Source organism: Folsomia candida, unplaced genomic scaffold (assembly GCF_002217175.1).
Source record: "Folsomia candida strain VU population unplaced genomic scaffold, ASM221717v1 Fcan01_Sc004, whole genome shotgun sequence".
NCBI lineage: Eukaryota > Metazoa > Arthropoda > Collembola > Entomobryomorpha > Isotomidae > Folsomia > Folsomia candida.
Window position 1 is genome coordinate 5,970,345 of NW_019091196.1, and position 19,744 is coordinate 5,990,088.

Here is a 19,744-nt window from a genome sequence, read left to right on the forward strand (position 1 = left end):
ATCTAAAACAATTGACTATATTAATAAAATGTGTAAAATTATTTGCCGACGGTGAATCCATCCATCGTTTGGTCCAGCACCATTCATCAAGGATTTTATTGAATCCAGCCAGCACGTTGGGTCACGTGCTCTATCCAACAATCCTATTTAGCATAGATAACGGATTTGGACACGGATCACGGATTTGGACCAAACTAGCGTCAATCGATCCCAAATATAATTAGTATGAAATTTGCAAATGGCACTATCTGCCAATGCTCAAGTTTAGTGGAGATATTTGCATAAAAAGAGTAGAAAACGCACCCCCACCCAAGGCTGGAAAATTTGTCATTTTCCAAATTTGCGGCGCACTTTCTCCCCTTTGGATGCAAATATCTCCGCCAAACCTGTGCATTGGCAGAAAGTGTCGTTTGCAAGTTTCCTACTAATTATATTTGTGATCGATTGACGCTAGTTTGGTCCAAATCCATGAGCATACGTTGGGAGACTTCCATTGTAAGATTGAAAATTTGAATACCTATATTCTTACCGTACGTCGGTAGTCACCCAAATCGGCTCATTTTAAATCATTTCTCGGCTCTTAAAATTTACTTTTAAATTCTGGAAATTTGCCGTCCGTGAGTCAATTAATAGAATGTCGATGAATTTTTTTAAGCTAGCTTCGATGGGTTCCAATTTTTCTGACTTGAGTTCTCCTCCTTCAAAACTCTGTACTTGTGGTTCAGAATTTTAAAATAAATTCCATAAAGAACAATAAAGAACAGAAATGATTTTAAAACGTGTTCATTTTGACGATTTTAGCGATGAGTCCTACGTTAATCATAATATGACAGCAATTCCTTTGCAGATCGCTATGAATTTTTCAGAAAAAAAATTTGAAAATAAAATTTATTTTTGTAGAAACGTAACTAATTGCATTATCGAATTTTATTTTCCTCATTCCACATACTATATACGTAAAAATAATTTGCTATCTGTAATAATTTTCTATTTGCTTTCATATAACATGGCAACTCATTTCAATCTACATTGTCGCGTTACATTGACAAAATAAATAATTACATAAATAAATATAAAATTCAGTAAAAATATTTTTCTTGCAAGTTTTTTATGTCGTTTTATTTTTGAGTATTTTGTCAGTTTGTCATACATACACACCGGATTTGCTTTTTGTCACTTTTTCACCCCATTTTGTTGATAAGATGTCGGACAGGTTTTCGGGAAAATCGGGAAACCTCAAGGCGGCTCGGCAGGACTGCAACGCAAAGATGACAACTTATCGGGCGTAAGTTTTTTCTGTTGGGATTTATAATTTTAAATCTTTTTAATTTTTTAGATTTTCTACTCGATTTATTTACGTACAAATTGAATTCTTCATATTTTTTAGAATGGAAACTGAGAAACTGAAGGGTTCATTTCCTCCAGAAATTGTACTTCCGTCCTGGGTCGGATGGCCGTTAAATAGGACCTCAACTTAACGTTAACAATGGTGCTTACTGGTCTCGCGGTGCGTTGGGTAGTTCGGTGGGTAAAAAATAATTTATGCATTTTGATATTTGTTTGTAAAATTTTGGAATGGGTTGATTTTGTAGTGCAAATTTTCTGGTTAATTTTCATTGCATGCGTTAATGAGATACTACAGGTTTTTACTCAGAATTTTAGAAATTTTTACAAAAATTTGAAGCGGACTTGACATCATGTAATGTAGCTTGAGTTATAGTTGAACGCATTTGCATTGAAACTGCATACTTGCAGAATTTGTCAACATTTTCAGTATGAGTAATGTAACGCCCCCTGTTCTACTATGGGGTTAGCGTGTCCCGATCCACACCCACTTTCGTGGATGTCCCTTATTTTGTGACTTTTGTGCAATAAATTTGTAGAAGATGTTCACTTTTTAAGGAGAATTATAAATATCTTTTATTTATATCAATACCGACTGAAAAATATTGATTTACCAAAATGCTTATATTAATAAATATGTGGGAGAGCTAGTGGTCTCAACGGTGCGGTTCGGTTCGGTTCTTGGAAGAACCGGTTTAGAACCGAGAACCAGAATTGAAGAACCGAAACAGAACCGAACTTTTTTTAGTTGGAACCGAACCGCAACCGGACCAAACCGGGACCGAACCGGCGGTTCGGGTCAAACCGGTAGTGTTATTAATATGCAATAAACAACAAACAATGCTAATTGACGTGTTTCTGATAAAATTTCACATATAAGCCAATAACTTATCTGTATTTAAACAAGCAAATTCGAATACATGTCAACAGCAAAACCACTTATGTATGTATTATTGAAGTTAGAAAACAATTCCAAGTTTGGGGTGCAACCAAGTCAAAATTTCATTTTGGAAACATTTGGGGTGTGACCAAGTAAAAATTTCATTTTGGAAACATTGGGGGTGTAACCAAGTCAAAATTTCATTTTGGAAACTTTGGGGTGTGACCAAGTAAAGATTTCATTTTAGAAACTTTTGGGGGTAAAAATTTCGTTTATGAAACTTTGGGGGTGAAAATTTCATTTTGGAAACTTTGGAGGTGTCATCAAGTCCAAATTTGGTTTTGCAAACATTGGGGGTGTGACCAAATAAAAGTTTCATTTCGGGAACTTTGGGGGTGTGGCCATGTCAAAGTTTCATTTTGGGAACTTTGGAGGTGCGGCCACGTCAAAATTTCATTTTGGAAACTATGTGTATTTCGGGAAATTCGTAAAACTTTTTCGAAAATATGATTAACTTCGCTAATGTATTCATGTATGAAGTTCGGTTCAACCCGAACCGGCCGGTTCGGTTCGGTTCTCAAAGACTTGAAACCGGAACCGAACCGGTAATAAAAGTTTCGGTTCGGTTCGGTTCTCCGTATAAACCGGAACCGAACCGAGCCATCGGTTCCGGTTCGGTTCTATGAGAACCGAGAACCGTTGAGACCACTAGGGAGAGCTAATGATATATTTATATTTCCTAACATTACTTAAAAATGGGAACTAATTCTATTTTAACTAAATGATCTTAAATACTAATAACCTTGATGGTTGGAAAAGTTGAACCTGCTCTTTCCGTGTTTAAAACTACCCTTCTGTTCTTCTCTCTGCTTACCGTATATATCTATTATCCTATGCTCATAATGTAGTGTGCTCTGCCTGCACTCAAGTGCATTCAAGTTTACGGTTTGGATAACCATGAGTGGCGAGTCATTACTTATACTAAATATGTTTCTCATTGTTTTCAATTTCTATACCTACCCATTGATCAAATTGATTAATTACTTCACAATTAATGTTGTCCACATTATGAAGTATAATCAATGTGAAAAATCTACTTTACTAACTTAACTGGTAGATATGGAAAGTGAATACAAAATTATGGTTTTCCACTCTTACTCTCATTATGGAGTGATGGATGAGAATCCATACGACCCTTACATGCAAACTAAATCTATGTAGTTTGAATCCCTTGACCTTTGGAATGCAAAGTTGCTTATGCAACAGCATTACAAAGGTTGCAGTAAACTTTAGCGTACCCAAAATTTTGGAATTTACAAAAAATTGTTAAATTTTTCAAATTTTAACCTAGAAATCTTTTCCCTAAATTTTCTTCTCACTAAATCATAATGAAGTTAATTAAACTTCGTAAAACGTAGCACCCTCAAAATTTTAAAGTTTCCTAAAAATATTAAATTGGTCGAATTTTAACCTACGATTTTCTCGTAACTAAATTACGATCGAGTTAATTAACAAGATTTTTGCAGCTCAAACCAATCCCGGCATCGAATCGCAAGAAGCCGGACTTTATTCTGGTTGACCCCACCCACTCGAAGTGTCCCTACGACCCTCTCCACGACCCCGGATTGACCAACTACTTTTCCACCCCGTACGTCAAATCCCTCCTGAAACGAAACCAACTCATCGATCCGACCGGATCCGTGGTTTGTTCGCAAAGGGACCAAAGTCAGTACCGAGATTTCCTTTACGCTACCGGACTTCGAGAAGGGGTCGAGTTTCGGCACAAAATGGAGGTAAGCAATTAATTGTGGGCTCATTTTTGACCTTGAGTGACCTCGAGTAGAGCTAAAAGTGCTCTTCGATTAAATTACATGCATTGCAACAAAATTCATAAATTGGAAGAAATTTGAAATAATTTTTCTTTCTTTGAAATATATATTTTTTTAATAATTAGATTACTTAACGGATACAGACCGGATTAAAATTTAATCCCAATTTAAATTTAATCCCAATTAAAATTTAATCTCAATTAAAATTTAATCTCAATTAAAATTAGTATATGACAATTAATCCTAGATTATATTTACGAAATTAGACAAATTTGCAAAAATTGAAAGATGGATGGATTCATCGTCAGTAAATAATTTTACAGATTTTATGAATATTTCAAACTATTTTAGGTCAGCGTCATTTGCGTGACAAAAGTAGAGTAAAAATTTTCATAAAATGAATTTCAAACTCGATTTAAATTAAATTTAAATTAAAATATTTTAAAGTATTTATAAATTTTTTCAATATGTTTCTGAATTTTTAAGAAATGTTGCATACGAGATGAGGTTTTATTTGTAGGCGCAATTACAATTTTGTCAGGTGGTGATGCCATTAAAGAAAAATATAAGTTTGAGGGAAATTAAGTAATGATTGCTTAGATAGCAGTCTTGAAATCCATGAAATGGAATTTGCTGTCAAAATAAAATATCGTATTTTGAAAATACAATTTGTGAATTTTTGAGAAGTGCATACAATTAAGTGAATGCCTAACAAATGAGTACGTTTTTTTAAATTTTAAATTTCTGATTTTCCATCATCTTAATTTTGAATTAATTTATAATTCTGTGCATAAAGTATAACTGGCAAAATTCATTTTTCGCAAGAAATTTCCCTTCACGTAACGTATTTCTAAAATTCTTATACCGTTCTTTATTTCCATAAACTGTTTACAATATTATTGAAATTTCCCCGTAAAAAAACATTGCAGCAATAATACAAAAAAAATTGAAAAATTTGTGAAAAAAAAATCCTGCTCGTAATTAATTTAAAAAAATTAGAAATTCAGTAATTGGTAGATTTCAACACCTTTATAGAAAAATTGTGAAAAGTGAAATTAATTTATTCATTTCTAAGATGGTTTGTATGCCTGTAGTCGTTTTTAAAAACAATCCCAAAAACTAGAATTTTTTTTTAATTCATAAGATTAAAAGCGTTTAAAAATTCATTTCACATTTGTTAGATTTCAAGACCTTTTTAGATAAATTCTAAAAACTTACATAAATATACTCATTTCTCAGATCTTGAGTTGCTGTCTTCACGATTATAATTTGTGTCATTTCTAAAAAGTTTCCCAAAATTAAAAAAAAAACACTACTAATTATTAATATAAACCATGAAATTTAATACGTATGTAAATACTTAGTTATGAAATTATATAGGCCGAGCGACACGCCTAGCTCCGCCGTATTTCCATAAACTGCTTACAATATTATTCAATTTAAAAAAAACACATCGCAGCAATTATAAAAAATTAGAACAAATTTTTGAAAAAAAAATCCTGCTCGTTATTAATGAAATTTAATATGTACTTATTACTCATGAAATTATAGGCCGAGCGACACGCCCAACTCCGCCGTGAGCAAATCATGTTGGAAAAAGAGGCGAAAAATTATCCCGAACGGCAACGCCGCTACGAAGCGACCTTATCACAGGGAAAATCAATCCAGCGTCGGAAACGTAATTTGGCCATGGTCGAATATGACCGTGCTCGAGAAGGGTGGACCGGCCAGATTGCGTCCCTTAATTCAACCCGAGAGGCCGCCAGGGTGGCAAAACTGGCAAAAAATGCGGAGTTGGAGGCACAAAGGAAAAATAAAGTGGCGATGGCGAGGAAGGCAAAATTGGCGAAATTAGTGGTGAAGGAAGACCTCGACGTGAAAACGATCTGCGCCAGGGACAATAAACTGGCCGCGATTAAGGACAAGAGGAATGAGAAGGATGAAATTGTGGGTGACTTTTTTTAAAAATTTGTTTGAATGAAAATTTGTGAGGTTTGGTTTTTAAAAAATATTTTGTAAAATTGAATTTTATTTTTAAAATTGAGAGCTTCATTATTCCATGCTGAAATTTGGTCTGAAGGAGGAAACATTCGGAACCATCTTCGAGTAATAAGAATATCAAGTTAATTTCCAGAAATTTTTCTAATCGGCGTCGAGAAGAGTGATTTTTTAAGTTAGTTGAAAAGAAACAGATTTTGAATTTGCACAAGACAATGAACAAATAACCAGAAGTGGAATTTAAATGGAAACTACAGGCAGGTGTAATTTTGTTCAGAAAATTCATCTAAAAGATGCAAATTTCGAAATTCTGATTTTTGCAAAATCAAAATTCAATACTGACAAAGTTGAAGTCCATAAATAATTTTGCATGATTTTAAAATACGCTAAGATTAATTTAAGATCGAAATTTCATAATAGTTTTTCATATGAATACAAATTTCATAAAAAAAATTCATAATTAATGGTAATTTTATTCATCATAAATTTTAATTTAGAAAAAATTTCGTTGGGAAGCCATGCTGACGAGTATGCAGACCCACGCTGACCAAGCCGCTTGCGCCAAGGAGGTCGCCTTGATCGAGAGGGCGCGTCGCGTGGAGATCAGAGAAGCTAAAATCGAACAACAGAGGAAACGGCTTCGTAAAAAAAATATATGCCGACTAATTTTAATGATAAGATAAGGTAACTACTTATCTTTTTTGTACAGCGATGATGATCCAAGAAAGAAAATTGAGGGAGGAAAGACTGCAAAGAATTGTACGGAAATATGCTCTCCTTTGGTTGCGTAAGGTTCGAGAAAAATTGAAAAAGGAGAAATTGGACGCTGCCCACGTTTCCTCGTTCGAAGTGGAAAGATCCCTAGCAATTTGGGTGGGACAACTTGAAGAGGCTACGGGAATTGGTAATACATAATTTTTTTTGGAAATTATGGTAAATTTTGGGAGCAATTTGTATTTTATTTTAGGAAAACCTGGCGGACCCTTGGCCGGTTTTGATTTCAAGACTTTTATGCAAAATGTGAAAAAGGCGAAAAATAATAACACTGGGAAAATGTCGAGAAAAATTTCGCACGTTTCAAACAAATTTGAGCAAGATTCCGGTGCTGAAAATGAGGATGAAGACGAAGATGAGGAAGAGATGATTTGAAAATTGGATCATTATCGGATAATTTTGTAAAAAACGAGCTTAATATTTGTACGAATTTTTGTAATAAGACTTTTAATAGTATGGAAAATAGAAGGAAAAATGTATGAAAAATTAATTTGTGCCAAAATGAGCTCTTTTGCGAATAAAATTGCATGGATGGTTTGTGAGATGAGATTTTGCGTATGGTTGAATCCACTTGGGCGGATTTTGAGAGAGGACGTATTTATAAAAGTCATTAGATACGTCTCGAATTTTTGGAAAAGTTTGTACTAAATTTTCATAAAAATATACGTATATTAATTAATATTTAGTATACTTTTTAAATAGTTTATTAATTGCTTGAGTTGGCCGGAAGTGACGATAAGTCGAAGGATACAAAGTTTTCCAGTGATTAACTCCTGGACGACGAGAAGTTATTTTGATAATTTTCGAGGTACTTGTTTTGATTCGATAATTTTAAATTCAATCGTAATAATTTATTAATAATAAAATGCCACCTTCAAATTTTAAATGTAATTTTACAGGAGAATTAAACTAATATGTCGACCTCACAAGCCGTCAAAATCCCAGCCGGACTCGAACTAGCGTACGACTTGGAGAAGGCGAATATTGAAAATGGCCTTGACGCCTTTGTCCTCACCCTTCATTGGTCCATAATTAGGACCGGATTGCTTCAAAGGGTCCCAAACTCAGCGACCAACGAACTAACGGAACGGCTCCCCCCTGATTGGCCTCAACATGGTTCGTCCCATCCAAATTCGGCGACGAGAAGTTTGAGCCTCTTCTACTACGACAGACTGAACCCTCACTTGCGATATGAACTTAAAGTGATTGAATTAACGGCCAACGACATGGTGGCCGTGACCCTGTTTCGATCTCCGATTACGACTACGCCACCACCAGCGACAAGTGTGGATTCTACGCCGCCGGCGAATAATCCGAACCGACCAGCTTCAAAGGTTACTTCCGGCGTGGAGAAGAATAGTGCTGCGGCGACGTTTCAAATTCCAAATTTTATCAGGACTTCCGTCTTTGATGGTGAAGGGAGTAGAGATAGGGCGACGGACGTGTACGAACATGCCGACCGATTGGAGACGCAGCTTTATGAGAATATTATGGAACCGTTAGGATTAAGGGTGATGGGTCAACCACCAGTCCAAGGACCGTATGATGATGGGTCAAAAAAGACGTCGACTCCGGCAGCGGCGACGACGGAGGGGGAAGGGCGACAAAGTAGAGATCCCTTGTTGGATGAGAGGTTTGTCTATCCAGATTTTGGGCGCAGGCCGTCCCCCCTCGGGCCGGGAATGCCGTTGGGTCCATTGTAAGGAAAATAAATACTGCAATTATTAATTAATGAAGAAATTTAATGATAAAGTGTGATTTGTATTCGTGAAGGCATATTCCTCCGATCGGTGGAGGGCTTGGGAGGTCAGATTTGGACCCTTTAGGCAGATTTGGGGCCGGAAATGTGTTAGACCCGAGAGGATTTCGACAGCCACGAGGAGGTGGAATTATGCCAGGTTTACCGTGAGTGAATATTTCTAAAAATTGAGGTGTTTGCAAGGAGGATGAAATTTATGTAAATATATTTGATTTTGTAGAGGTGGAATCCCTCCCGGAGCAAGATTTGACCCTTTCGGACCCCCAAATCCGACTCGACCGGATGGAGGAACCGGTGGGATGTTTGCTATGCCAAATCCAGACGTGGAACGGCCTCCATCTTCCGATTATGATGATATGTTTATGTAAAATTTGTACATTTTCGTTTTGTGGAGGAGTTTATCTAAACAATTTATGAATACAAATATTATATTCGTGCGATTCGCTACTTCTCTGCCGTTTTTTGTGCAATAGTTTATTTACTATATTGTATTGTCCTAAATATTTGGCGTTTCTGAAATAATAATAAGCATACGCGTAAAATTAATTCCAGTTTTTAACAGAAATGTAATGTACTTTATTATTTCTACTAAATTAACGAATTTATACAGCAGAATGTCTACTTTATAAATTTTTGACTCATTTTTGTTGGCAAAAGCTACAATTTACAATCATTTTAAGCCCGCTGAACACACTACACTCGCATATTTGAAATTTCTGGTAATTTTTTTAATGGTCGTTATCCTCCGCGGAAATTTCATTGTCTTTGCTTTTCATTCCGCATCCGACTTTTCCGTGGCGTCGCTCCCACAAGAGGCGATGTTTCTGCTTCATGAATGCATACTTGACGTTATGTATAGCACCAAGATCGCCGTCTAGAATAGTAATTATCAGTGAATAAGGTAATAAATTAATAATTAATAAACTTGAGGTGCTATGTACATTTAGTGAACCAATTGGCCGCCGCAACTTCATACGCTTCCTTGAGTGGGAAGCACTTTTCATAATCGGGATACTCCTCACGGACACAATCGTCCATCCGATAACGTAAAATGTTCAGGATTTCATTGTCCACATTCTTATCTCGCCTGTATTGCATGTCAGCTTCGTAGATGCACAATTGGTCGTCAAGATAGCATTGATCGATGGTGGGGACGCGGCGGAGCCGTTCGTGATACCACGGGTACTTTGTTTGATTCGGGGTCACAATTTTTTCTGCAAGAGAAATAGTCATTATATGATAAGGTCGTCGACAATGATAAGGCGACGATGATGAGTTAATTTATTTTATTACCTCTAAACCAGGTCACAGGCCGGTCCACGAGAGAAATAAGCCAATCGCTCGTATCTACTCCGGCACCCCGAGGAGCTTGCTTCGGCGGAGCAGAGTGGTCATGTTTATTAAAGTCGTAATCCTCGGCGGGGGAGTGGTCCGACATTTTTGCTGAAATTAAGGTAAAAATAGTCAAATGCAAATAAATTTGAGGAGAAAGAACTAAAATTCAGTCAATTTTCCAACTATATATTTCTTAATTCTACTGAAACCAACCGACCGCAAAAATAGTGTCTTAACACGCAAATACAATTTCACAGCACAATTATTTAAAAACCTCACCTACCTTATTCCCAGAAAGGGTTCCAAAATTTCTTTAAAAAACTGGAAATTTTCAGCTTATTTTATTTCCTCCAGCCCAATCCAAACCCAAGTCAAACCTGGCGGGTTGCACGGTGTCTCAATCCGCCCCAGAACAAATATTTACCAACTTTCACCCACTTTCTCTCACTCGGTTTCACTCTGATTTTGCTAAGTGTGTATTTTGCTGATGCCCATTTTTCTTTCTGGTGGAATAATAAAACGTGACAAAATAGGCTACGTCCTGATTTTGATTGATTGCAGGAGGAAATCAGGTCTGTGTAGGTAGGAGAACTGCATTGTGCAAAATAAAAGGGTCGTGTCACCCGTATAGCGTGACACGTAATAAATTAGATACACGTTTCGTTTATCGTAATTTATGGGCCAATAAAATATCCTGGGGAAATAACCTGATGTAAAACCTGCAGAGAAAAATGCATGCAAAAAACTCGTACACTTTTGCTGTGGTTGTGGTTGAGCAAATAAGTGTCGAAATTAGAAAAAAATTCAACCTACAATATTTGCAACTCTAAAAGATAGGTACTAAAAAAATAACTTCGAAAGATCTGATTTACAATTTTGGCCGTATGAATTCTAAAAATAAAACAAATGACGCAAAGTCAATACAAAAAAAACATAATTATAACTTTCGAATATTTTTTTGTTATTATTAACTTTAATAACCATTCATATATTCATATATTATTCATTCATACTTCACATAATTTATGCATATAGTTAGCTAACTAAAATTTATATTTCAAAATTTAAATGTGTTTATATAAGCCTATATGTATGATCTTTATTAGGAATACATATTTTTTAATGTATAAAAGTTCAATTGTGGTGGTTGAAAATATTGCAATTCACGCAGATTTTTGCAACTTACTCAAAACTAAAAAAAAAACTTCTGGGGTTTACAATGTAAACCTCCAGAAGTTCGAATCTTTGCTTGTATGTAAACTTTACATACAAGCAAAGATTCGAACAAAACCAGATTACAAATTTTAATCAGACTGACGCAAATCTTCTAAAAAACGCACCATTACTTGTTATACACACGTTTTGTTCTTATAAGTCGCACGATTTTTCATCATCTCATATTTTGAAATTTTAGCTGCATAAATTTTGAAAATACAACAAACGGCGCAATTTGCTGCAAATGTATTGTTTTTCTCCTTTAGTAGAATTTCAGAATATTTTTTTCATAATTTCTTGTCGAATGTACGCAAGTTTATAAAGATTACGAGGGGAAATTAAGTGTAAAAACTTATCGTAAACGTTTCACACAATACACCACAAGGAATCTGGTTTCACGTTTTTACCCATAAATTCTTAAAATGCAACAAATGACGTAATTCGCTGCAAAAAATATTCGCAATATTTTTTTCCCATATTTACAAACTCCCAAATAAATGAGAAAATAATGACCTTGTCGAAGTCGATAAGTCACTTTTTAGTATCAAAAATATCATAATTTCTTGTCGAATACAACGGTTTACGCAAGTAGACGAAGGAAAATTACGTAAGCAGGCTACAAATTTATCGTAAACATTCCGCACCAAAAATGATCACCAAGAAAAGGAATCTGGTTTTAAATTTTTTCCCAATAAATTCTGAAAATACAACGAACGACGTAATTCGCTGCAAAATAATTTTCGCAATATTTTTTCCTTTATATTTACAAACTCCTAAATAAATTTGTATGAGTTCGTTTTTCCTCCTTTTCCTTGACCTTGTTGAGGTCGATAAGCCAGTTTTTGGTATGTAACCCCCATCAAAAATATCATAATTTCTTGTCGAATACAACGGTTCACGCAAGTTTGTAAACATTACGAGACGAAATCAAGTATGGACTTATCGTAAACATTTTTGAACGGAACAATAAGCGCATCTAGTTTAACCCTTTAACGTGTATGATTGACGACAAGAAAATGCATTAAATCGGGGACACTATAAGTATGTTGTGGTCATGGCGCGGGAGGAGAAATTCAGGAGTTTTTAATAAAACTCGAAAAACTGAAAAATCAAAAATTTAACATTGCGTTGTATAGGGAAATATCCAAATTTTTGGGAAGAAAATCTTCAAATTTAGCATTGTGTTGGCATAGGAGAAATCCCTCAAAATTGCAACAAATTTTCGGTCGCGGAGAGAAAATGGTGAAAATCAATGACCTCCTAGAAACGACAATTGTCTTCCTTCCGCGCCATGACCACGATTTTTCAGGACGACTTTTGTCGTACTCCCGAATTAAACCATTTCTTATAAAACGACAATTGTCGTCGTTACAGTTTAAAGGGTTAAAATTTTTATCCCATAAATTCTGAACATACAATAAATGGCGTAATTCTTTGCAAAAAATATTCGCAATATTTTTTTCCTTCATATTTAAAAACTCCTCAATAAATTTATACAAGTTTGTTTTTCCTCCTGTTCCCCCTGACCTTGTCGAGGTCGAAACATACATAAGTCATTTTTTGGCATGTAACACGCGCATCCGAAGAAATATTTATTTATCGTGCTCATCAATTCTTATCAGATTCTATTCAACTAGTTGTTCCCTGGTGAAATGTCCTGTTCTCTGTCCCGGACTGGGAACGGATGAGATATGAGGAGAGGCTGGCTGGAAAGAAGAAATGAATAATGCGTTTTCTCTCTCTGGATCCCCATTTCTCCAGAGAATGAGACCAACCAGCCAGCCACAGACCGACTTTCACCAAATAAATCCAACCCGATCCATCCATCCTGTGTTATCATCCACTTTCACAATTCACTTCCACTTTGAGTCCATGAATGACGAACGAGTCTCAATTTTCCCGAGTGCTTTCTCTCTCTCACATTCTCCTGATTTCTCTAAATCATGCGGTAGTAGAATTATGCAGTATCGAACGTTTTACCAAGTTGGATGGGATTTGTGTATCTAATGGTAAAAAGAATTACGACCGAGTGGTAAAAATAATTGCGACCAAATGTACACATTATTGCAACCGAGCGGTAAAAATTATAGCGACCGAATGGTAAAAATTATTGCGACCGAATGGTAAAAATTATAGCGACCGAATGGTAACATTTATAGCGACCGAATGGTAAAAATTTTTGCGACCAAAAAGCAAAAAGCAAAGTCACCGACCGGAATATAAATTCATCGCCGTGCAATTCTAACATGAAGCATATTGTATTTTTTCTGCATACATATTTGTTGCAATTGATAAAAAAACCGTTACCAACTTGGTAATTCCTTTACTTCAGGTAACGATTGTTATCACAATCTGTAAAGTGTGACATTGACTATTTGGTAAAAATTTGTTACCGGATGATTTTTTAGGGTGTACTTTCTTCCCAAAAAAATCACTCCACTCTTCTTCATTTTGATCCAACTTTCATTTCATCACAACTTCCTCTTTTATATTCTTTTTCCCCAATCAATTTATCCTCTCACGAGGAGAGAGAGAAAGAAAGAATGGAGTTTGTATAGTCGTTCGTACTTCAAACAAAATTAAATCGATGATGATGTCGACAAAGACAAAGAAGAAGAATTTCTGGTAAATTTCCACTTTTATCTATGTATTTATTCATTCTTTGCGAAAATACAGGAAGGTTTGGATAGATAGAAAATGCTGCTTTCATGTCATTAATTCCATGTCCATGTTTTTTTTTACCGAGATAATTAAACCGTCCATTAATTAATCAGGATTAGTTAGTTGGTTGATTGGTTACATTAGTTTATGCAGTTTTCGTGCAGGTGTGGTCAGTCGGGTGGAACAACAAAAAAGTTAGGCTGGTGACAATCTGTCACATGTAGAGTGTAGACCAGGTTGGGTTTTATTTTAGGGGAAAAGATCTATAAATGATGGGATGACGGCGAGTTTATAAAATGGATCGTGTTAAGTAGTAAGTATGATGAAAAGGTCAAATGGAGTGATGATGACACTCTTAGAAATATAGGATTGGTAAGTCCTACTTAGTCCTAGATTAGTGTGAGGTGATGTGTTTTTTACCAATTTGGTCGTGTTTGTTACCAATTTGGTCATTTTATAAATACAAATTTGGTAATACAAATTTGGTAATACAAATTTTTTACCAGTTTGGTCATATTTTGTACCAATTTGTTCATATTTTGTACCAATTTGATCATTTTATAAATACCAATTTGGTAATATTTTTTTACCAATTGGGTTATATTTTGTAGCAATTTGGTCATTTTTTTAAATGCCAATTTGATCATATTTTTTTACCAATCTTGTATTTTATTTAAATACCAATTTTGTCATACTTTTTTTATCAAATTAGTCTTGCACGTACTCCAATTACTTTTCGACCATGATTTATTTGTAAAACGATAAATACCAAATCATACCAGATTTATGCATTACTAGTAAATAGTTTTACGTCTAATAATAAAATTTGTCAAATCTTGACACCGATAAAAAAGGTGAAGGTTTTATTTATATAAATGTGAAATAAAGATGTTTCGGGCGTCCTGTGAAATGATTTAATTTCGTTGCAAACAATAAAATTCATAAAATTTCTATAATTTTCATATTTATAAAAGGGCAAAAACAATTTTAAGGAAATGTAACTTCGGCACAATTAAATGAAATTGGTAATTGCTACCAAAGACTCATTTTTCGAATTTCTTGTTTCCAGTTTGGTCATAATTTAAAAAAATTTGGTAACATTTTGGTAAAAATTTGATAATTTTCTGCAACTATGTAATTTAGTCAGATAAATAACTTGGTTATGCTTTGTAATCAATTTGACTATGATTATTTTCACATCATTCATAACTTGTTAGTGGCGATTTCAAATTAAAAACTTGTCACAGATTGACTCCAATTATGAAAATTATTACAGTTTTACTACGTACAAATTCACTCAAGATGTTGTCTATCCAAACGGAATAAAGTGTATTCAATTGATATCAAAAAGACAATTATATTGTTTTCGTCACCAATTTGGTACACATGTCGCCGCCGCCACGGGAGAGTCGAATTTAATTCATGAGAAAATTGTATCCCTAAATTTCTAAGAGTTTTCTTTATGGAAATGATTTCATAATTTGATAAGAGTCCTCGTCGTCGTTCTTTTTTATCTGTTGTATCGCATTGTAAGTGAAGAATGACACGTTGAAAGGTTTGAGGTAAAAGCTGGAAAAACTCGGGGAAAGAAATTGTTCCGCAAAAATAGTCGAGTATTCTGTTCAGTCGTCTCATTATAATCCAATCTGTGTACTCCCGAGGTCATAGGGCACCTGGCATACAGAAAGGACGTCACATGTCAGGCCATTCCAGGGCAAGGACTGTCATGCACGTGTGGTGACGATTTTTTGAGGCAATTTACTTGTGCAGACCTTGGTAACTTTGTAAAATCCGTAAATTTTGTAAAAAAAATTTACAAACTTTCCCCAAAATAAAGAGACACCCTTGATCTGAGCAAGTTTCAAAAAAATTATAAGCTAGTTCAGAAAAATATAAAAAAAGACAAAATTTATTTAAATGATTTTTTTATGCCATGTAGATTAACTCTGCCAGATAACATCTCAGATTTTTTTATCCGTATTTTTTTTAACTAAAAATAATTTTGTTTAGAAATATTATAAAAGTTTGTAAATTTTCGAATTTTCCCAAAGTTACAAAGAACTACGTGATAGAATTTCCTCATGGAATAACAGCTATTTTTTTGTGACGATTATTACCACGATTTGTTACCAATTTGGAGATTTAAGTTATTTAAGTTATAGTACTGGGATTTTACCGGGTGACCATAACTTGACCTTAAGGTCGCCCCTTGACCTTGATGCAAGGAAGGTGCTGACATTTTATCCGCATGGGCCCCACTCTCGTAAAACCCAGCGGGCAAAGGAAGCGCTGCTCACATTGCTACATTTATTTTACTTTCGTCTCCGGATTTGATTTCGTTTTCACTTTCACTTGCACATTCCTTCCCCGTAATAATAACGTTGGCCTGCTTCCATCTCCATCCACCATACCAGCAGGTGCCTAAAAAACGGGTCTTTTAAGAAAATCCATGCATTTTTTTGATACTTTTTCTGAAAATTCAGACCACGTTTTTTTGTGCTTAAAAGTTGAATATTTAGCTCCTGTGAAATACAAAATTTTCAAATATCATGTAAGTGCTTCTTCATATGCACATCAAGGAAATAGAATCTGAATATTATTGAATTGCTTTATTAATCTTGCGAAAAAATGTAAGTCGGACTTTAAATCTAACAAAAGTAAGATGAATCAAAGTATCCATTCTACAAGTTAGCAGGGAGTGAAGCATAAATAAAATCCATATCAAATTAACCATCCTCATACATAATTCTACAATAAAAATAATGAAAAGGATCAAGTTTGAATAGTACCAAGGTATTTAATTACTTTCTAAACGTGATTTTGAAAAAAATGTGAGTCAAACTTGAAATCTAACAAAAGTAAAACGAACTCCTCAAGTTAGCATAAAAATTCGCATCAAATTAACATCATCCGTCCTCACACATACATAATTCTGTAGAAAAAAATTTAAAAAACAGAAGAACAAATCGCTAAATTTTTGCCAAAAAACGCAAAAAACACATCATTTTTACGCCACCCTTCCCCCGCTTTCACTCATCCTCTCATTTTCCGAAAATGTGATCAACTCGTGAGAACCTCGCTCTCCTTTTATTCATTATTTAACTAAGCTGCAGCTTTAGTTTGAGGCTGTTTATCTCTCTCTTTCTCTCCTCATTCATTTGCTGTCTGTCTTTTATTTTGCGAATACCAACGCTGCCAAACCTAACCTACGTATTTACACACACACACACAATACATACCTCGTTCATTTCATTCGTCAACCTAATGATCCTGCTGGAAAGAGTGGAAATTTGCCTGGCCCGGTCTGGGCTTGGCGTTCCGTTTGGCGTACGGTTGAGTTGAGTTGATGCATGCCTGTTAAAGACTTTTTTATGCGAAACGCTACACTAACGGGCAGAGTATGTAGTGGAAATTTGCATATTTCGGGGATCCGGAGAAAGTCATCATTCCGTTGGAGGAAGCATTTATCATGGAACGAGGAGAGAAAGGTGGGTGAAAAAAAGTGGGATTTTTTTCGTGTGTTACACATGCAGCCAGCAAATGGTTTGGGCAGGCGTCTCAATTTGGGTGGATTGGGTGGATAGAGGAGAATGTATGTAATGTGGTGGTGAAAGTGGGGAAAGTTTTATGAGATAAAATGTGTATGTTACAGTTTTAGAGGGGAGGAAATGAGAGGAAATATGAATTAAAAGGAGATGTGGGTAAAATATTGATGAGGTTGAGATTGTGATCTTTGGAAAATATGTGAAATTTTTCGCAGTTTTGCGGTTGGAGAAAGTTTTTAATTTATACTTCTCCTCTTCTTTGATTGGACCATTAAAAATGGTACGGTTAACTAATTAATATCCCAAAAGTGCTTATTTTTAGGACAATTTTCATATTTTATTAGTTTTCTTTTAAAAGAATGATATGGTTATTCATGCGGCCATAATTGGACAAAATTATTCTGTAATAATAACTATTAGCAAATATGTATGTCTAGCCTACGTTACAAAAAAAATTGCAAAAAATTCATAAGAAAATTTGATCAAAAATATATAGAAAATAGCATTTTGAAAGAAATAATTTGTTATACCAAAGTTGAATCTAGACACAATTAGGTATTAAACTTTATATTCTACGTATTTGTTAATGCCGTCAAAAACTGACAAAACTTTAAATTGCAATGTACGCATTTTGGGTATTTTAAAAATAAGTATTTATGACTTTCCTATAGATTCTGGAAATTCACATTTCATTAAAAATATTTCAAATTTTATAAATTGTCGAGGTTTTCATGCCAGCAATAATATTTTAAGAGTGTTATTAATACAAAATTGAAAGTAGGTCTGGCACTTCTTGGAATTATAAATTTTACGAATTGCAATTCAAAAGTGTATAATAAAATTTCCCGCAATAAGAATTCTTATTAGTTTCGAAATTTCGAAAGAAAATATTTTGTCACTGAAAAGAATATAACCCGCAATTTTCATGTTATTATTCTTCATTAAAATTTTAAGAAATTGACATTTCATTAAAAATATTTCAAATTTTACTAATTTTGAGAGGTGTTCATGCATGCCAGCAATAATATTTTTTGAGAGTGTTATTATCCCAAACTTAAAAAGTAGGTTATAGGTATCGCACATATCAAATCAAATTAATACATACTACAAAATTTTATACACAAATTTCCAGTTATAAAAAATCCTATCACTTTCGAAATATCAAAAAAATATTTCGTCCCGCAAAAAAAATAATCTGTAATTGTCATGTTATTATGTATTCTTGGCATAAATTTCAGGAAAACTTTTCTTTAAAAATATTTGACGTTTTTAAAATTTTGAGAAGAGTTCATGCCAGAAATAATATTTTAAGAGTGTTATTATTTAGAATTCAAAAGCAGGTCTTGTCAGTCTTTATAACTAAGGATTGCACTTCATACATTTTTGCAAGTACATTTCCCGTAATAAAAAATCTTACTATTTTCGAAATATTAAAAGAAAATATTTTTCGACCCTGGAAAAATGACCTGCAATTTTTATGTTATCATTCTTCGTATAAATTTCAGAAAAACTTTTCTTCAAAATATTTCACATTTTACAAATTTTGCGAGGTGTTTATGCCACCAATAATATTTTAAGTGTTATTATTACTAAAAATTAAGATTAGATGTGGTCTCATGATATATAAGAATAAGAATTGTACTTGAAAAAGATTTTGAAAATAAGTTTCGCTTTATAAAAAGTCTTGCTATTTTCGAAATACCAGCGAAAGTATTCCGTCCCTGGGAAAAATAACCTGTTACGTAAAACTAGCTTAGTGTTTTTGTCAAACAAAAAAGTGCATTTAATGTGTGGCGACGATACCACGTCTCGTCTCGGGTATTAAGCAGTGAAACCTTTCCCACCAGAATTTAATGGCTCCCATCGTCGTTGTTCTCCCATCCGAAAACGGGTTGGCTACAGAAACCTGGTAGGCTGCTGCTGCTGTTGGAGTCATTCAGACCGAAAAACAAGCCAGACTAGGAGGCTGCTGCTGATTGTGAAGAATTTAGAGTTGTACTTGGCTCAAGTTTGTCCCATTTTCCCTTAAACTTAAATTTATGCCATGAGTAGGAAATTGTTAAAATAAGTGGCAAAGGAATTTATGCCATGGTCAAAATGCGGAGAAGCTGCTGCTGATTGTGCTGAATTTAGAGTTGTACTTGCTCAAATTTTGGCATGTTGACGAAATAAATGGCCACGGAATTTATGGCATGGTCAAAATCCAGAGGATTTATTTTCTGGGCTTTGGGCAATATTACACGACTTTTATACCGCGTTGGTTCACAATTTTGTTACCAAAAGGGTAGAGAAAGAAATTGAAATTTATTAGAACCGAAGATGGTAATAAAATGCGACCAAATTGGTCCCAACTTTGCTCGGTTATTAACCGAAAATTATAAACCGTGATATGAACACGGATTTA

The 19,744-nt window shown here is 34.5% G+C and overlaps 3 protein-coding genes across 4 annotated transcripts; 2 read left to right on the plus strand and 1 right to left on the minus strand.

The window, feature by feature from the left end:
* Window positions 1–31: 31 nt before the first annotated feature.
* On the plus strand, window positions 32–7,259 carry LOC118435269 (trichohyalin-like). The gene is made up of 7 exons (XM_035850996.1): window positions 32–1,285; window positions 1,388–1,524; window positions 3,751–4,017; window positions 5,605–6,000; window positions 6,549–6,693; window positions 6,761–6,955; window positions 7,019–7,259. Exons 3-7 carry the CDS (start codon window positions 4,012–4,014, stop codon window positions 7,198–7,200), a joined length of 924 nt encoding a protein of 307 aa, XP_035706889.1. The 5' UTR covers window positions 32–1,285; window positions 1,388–1,524; window positions 3,751–4,011; the 3' UTR covers window positions 7,201–7,259.
* Window positions 7,260–7,464: 205 nt separating this feature from the next.
* LOC110848908 (proteasome inhibitor PI31 subunit) lies at window positions 7,465–9,127 on the plus strand. The gene is made up of 4 exons (XM_022096258.2): window positions 7,465–7,633; window positions 7,725–8,524; window positions 8,599–8,730; window positions 8,805–9,127. Exons 2-4 carry the CDS (start codon window positions 7,740–7,742, stop codon window positions 8,950–8,952), a joined length of 1,065 nt encoding a protein of 354 aa, XP_021951950.1. The 5' UTR covers window positions 7,465–7,633; window positions 7,725–7,739; the 3' UTR covers window positions 8,953–9,127.
* Window positions 9,128–9,130: 3 nt separating this feature from the next.
* On the minus strand, window positions 9,131–10,355 carry LOC110848909 (NADH dehydrogenase [ubiquinone] 1 beta subcomplex subunit 10). Of its 2 annotated transcripts, none has more exons than XM_022096260.2 (4): window positions 10,203–10,355; window positions 9,878–10,027; window positions 9,526–9,798; window positions 9,131–9,458 (listed from the first exon to the last, which is right to left on the minus strand). In XM_022096260.2, exons 2-4 carry the CDS (start codon window positions 10,020–10,022, stop codon window positions 9,313–9,315), a joined length of 564 nt encoding a protein of 187 aa, XP_021951952.1. In that variant the 5' UTR covers window positions 10,023–10,027; window positions 10,203–10,355; the 3' UTR covers window positions 9,131–9,312. The 2 variants fall into 2 exon arrangements, with proteins under 2 accessions (XP_021951952.1, XP_021951953.1); XM_022096261.2 differs by having other exon boundaries at window positions 10,199–10,304.
* Window positions 10,356–19,744: the final 9,389 nt, after the last annotated feature.

Excerpts from the sequence above, each read along its gene's own strand:
- LOC118435269 (XM_035850996.1), top strand. Across the intron at positions 6,001-6,548 it reads GGAATGAGAAGGATGAAATT|AAAAAATTTCGTTGGGAAGC; the intron begins GTGGGTGACTTT and ends ATTTTAATTTAG. Across the intron at positions 6,956-7,018 it reads TGAAGAGGCTACGGGAATTG|GAAAACCTGGCGGACCCTTG; the intron begins GTAATACATAAT and ends ATTTTATTTTAG.
- LOC110848908 (XM_022096258.2), top strand. The coding sequence starts at position 7,740 with ATGTCGACCTCACAAGCCGTCAAAATCCCAGCCGGACTCGAACTAGCG. Across the intron at positions 8,525-8,598 it reads GGAATGCCGTTGGGTCCATT|GCATATTCCTCCGATCGGTG; the intron begins GTAAGGAAAATA and ends GTATTCGTGAAG. Across the intron at positions 8,731-8,804 it reads GGAATTATGCCAGGTTTACC|AGGTGGAATCCCTCCCGGAG; the intron begins GTGAGTGAATAT and ends TTGATTTTGTAG.
- LOC110848909 (XM_022096260.2), bottom strand. The coding sequence starts at position 10,022 with ATGTCGGACCACTCCCCCGCCGAGGATTACGACTTTAATAAACATGAC. Across the intron at positions 9,799-9,877 it reads GCCTGTGACCTGGTTTAGAG|AAAAAATTGTGACCCCGAAT; the intron begins GTAATAAAATAA and ends TTTCTCTTGCAG. Across the intron at positions 9,459-9,525 it reads GGCCAATTGGTTCACTAAAT|ACGGCGATCTTGGTGCTATA; the intron begins GTACATAGCACC and ends TTACTATTCTAG.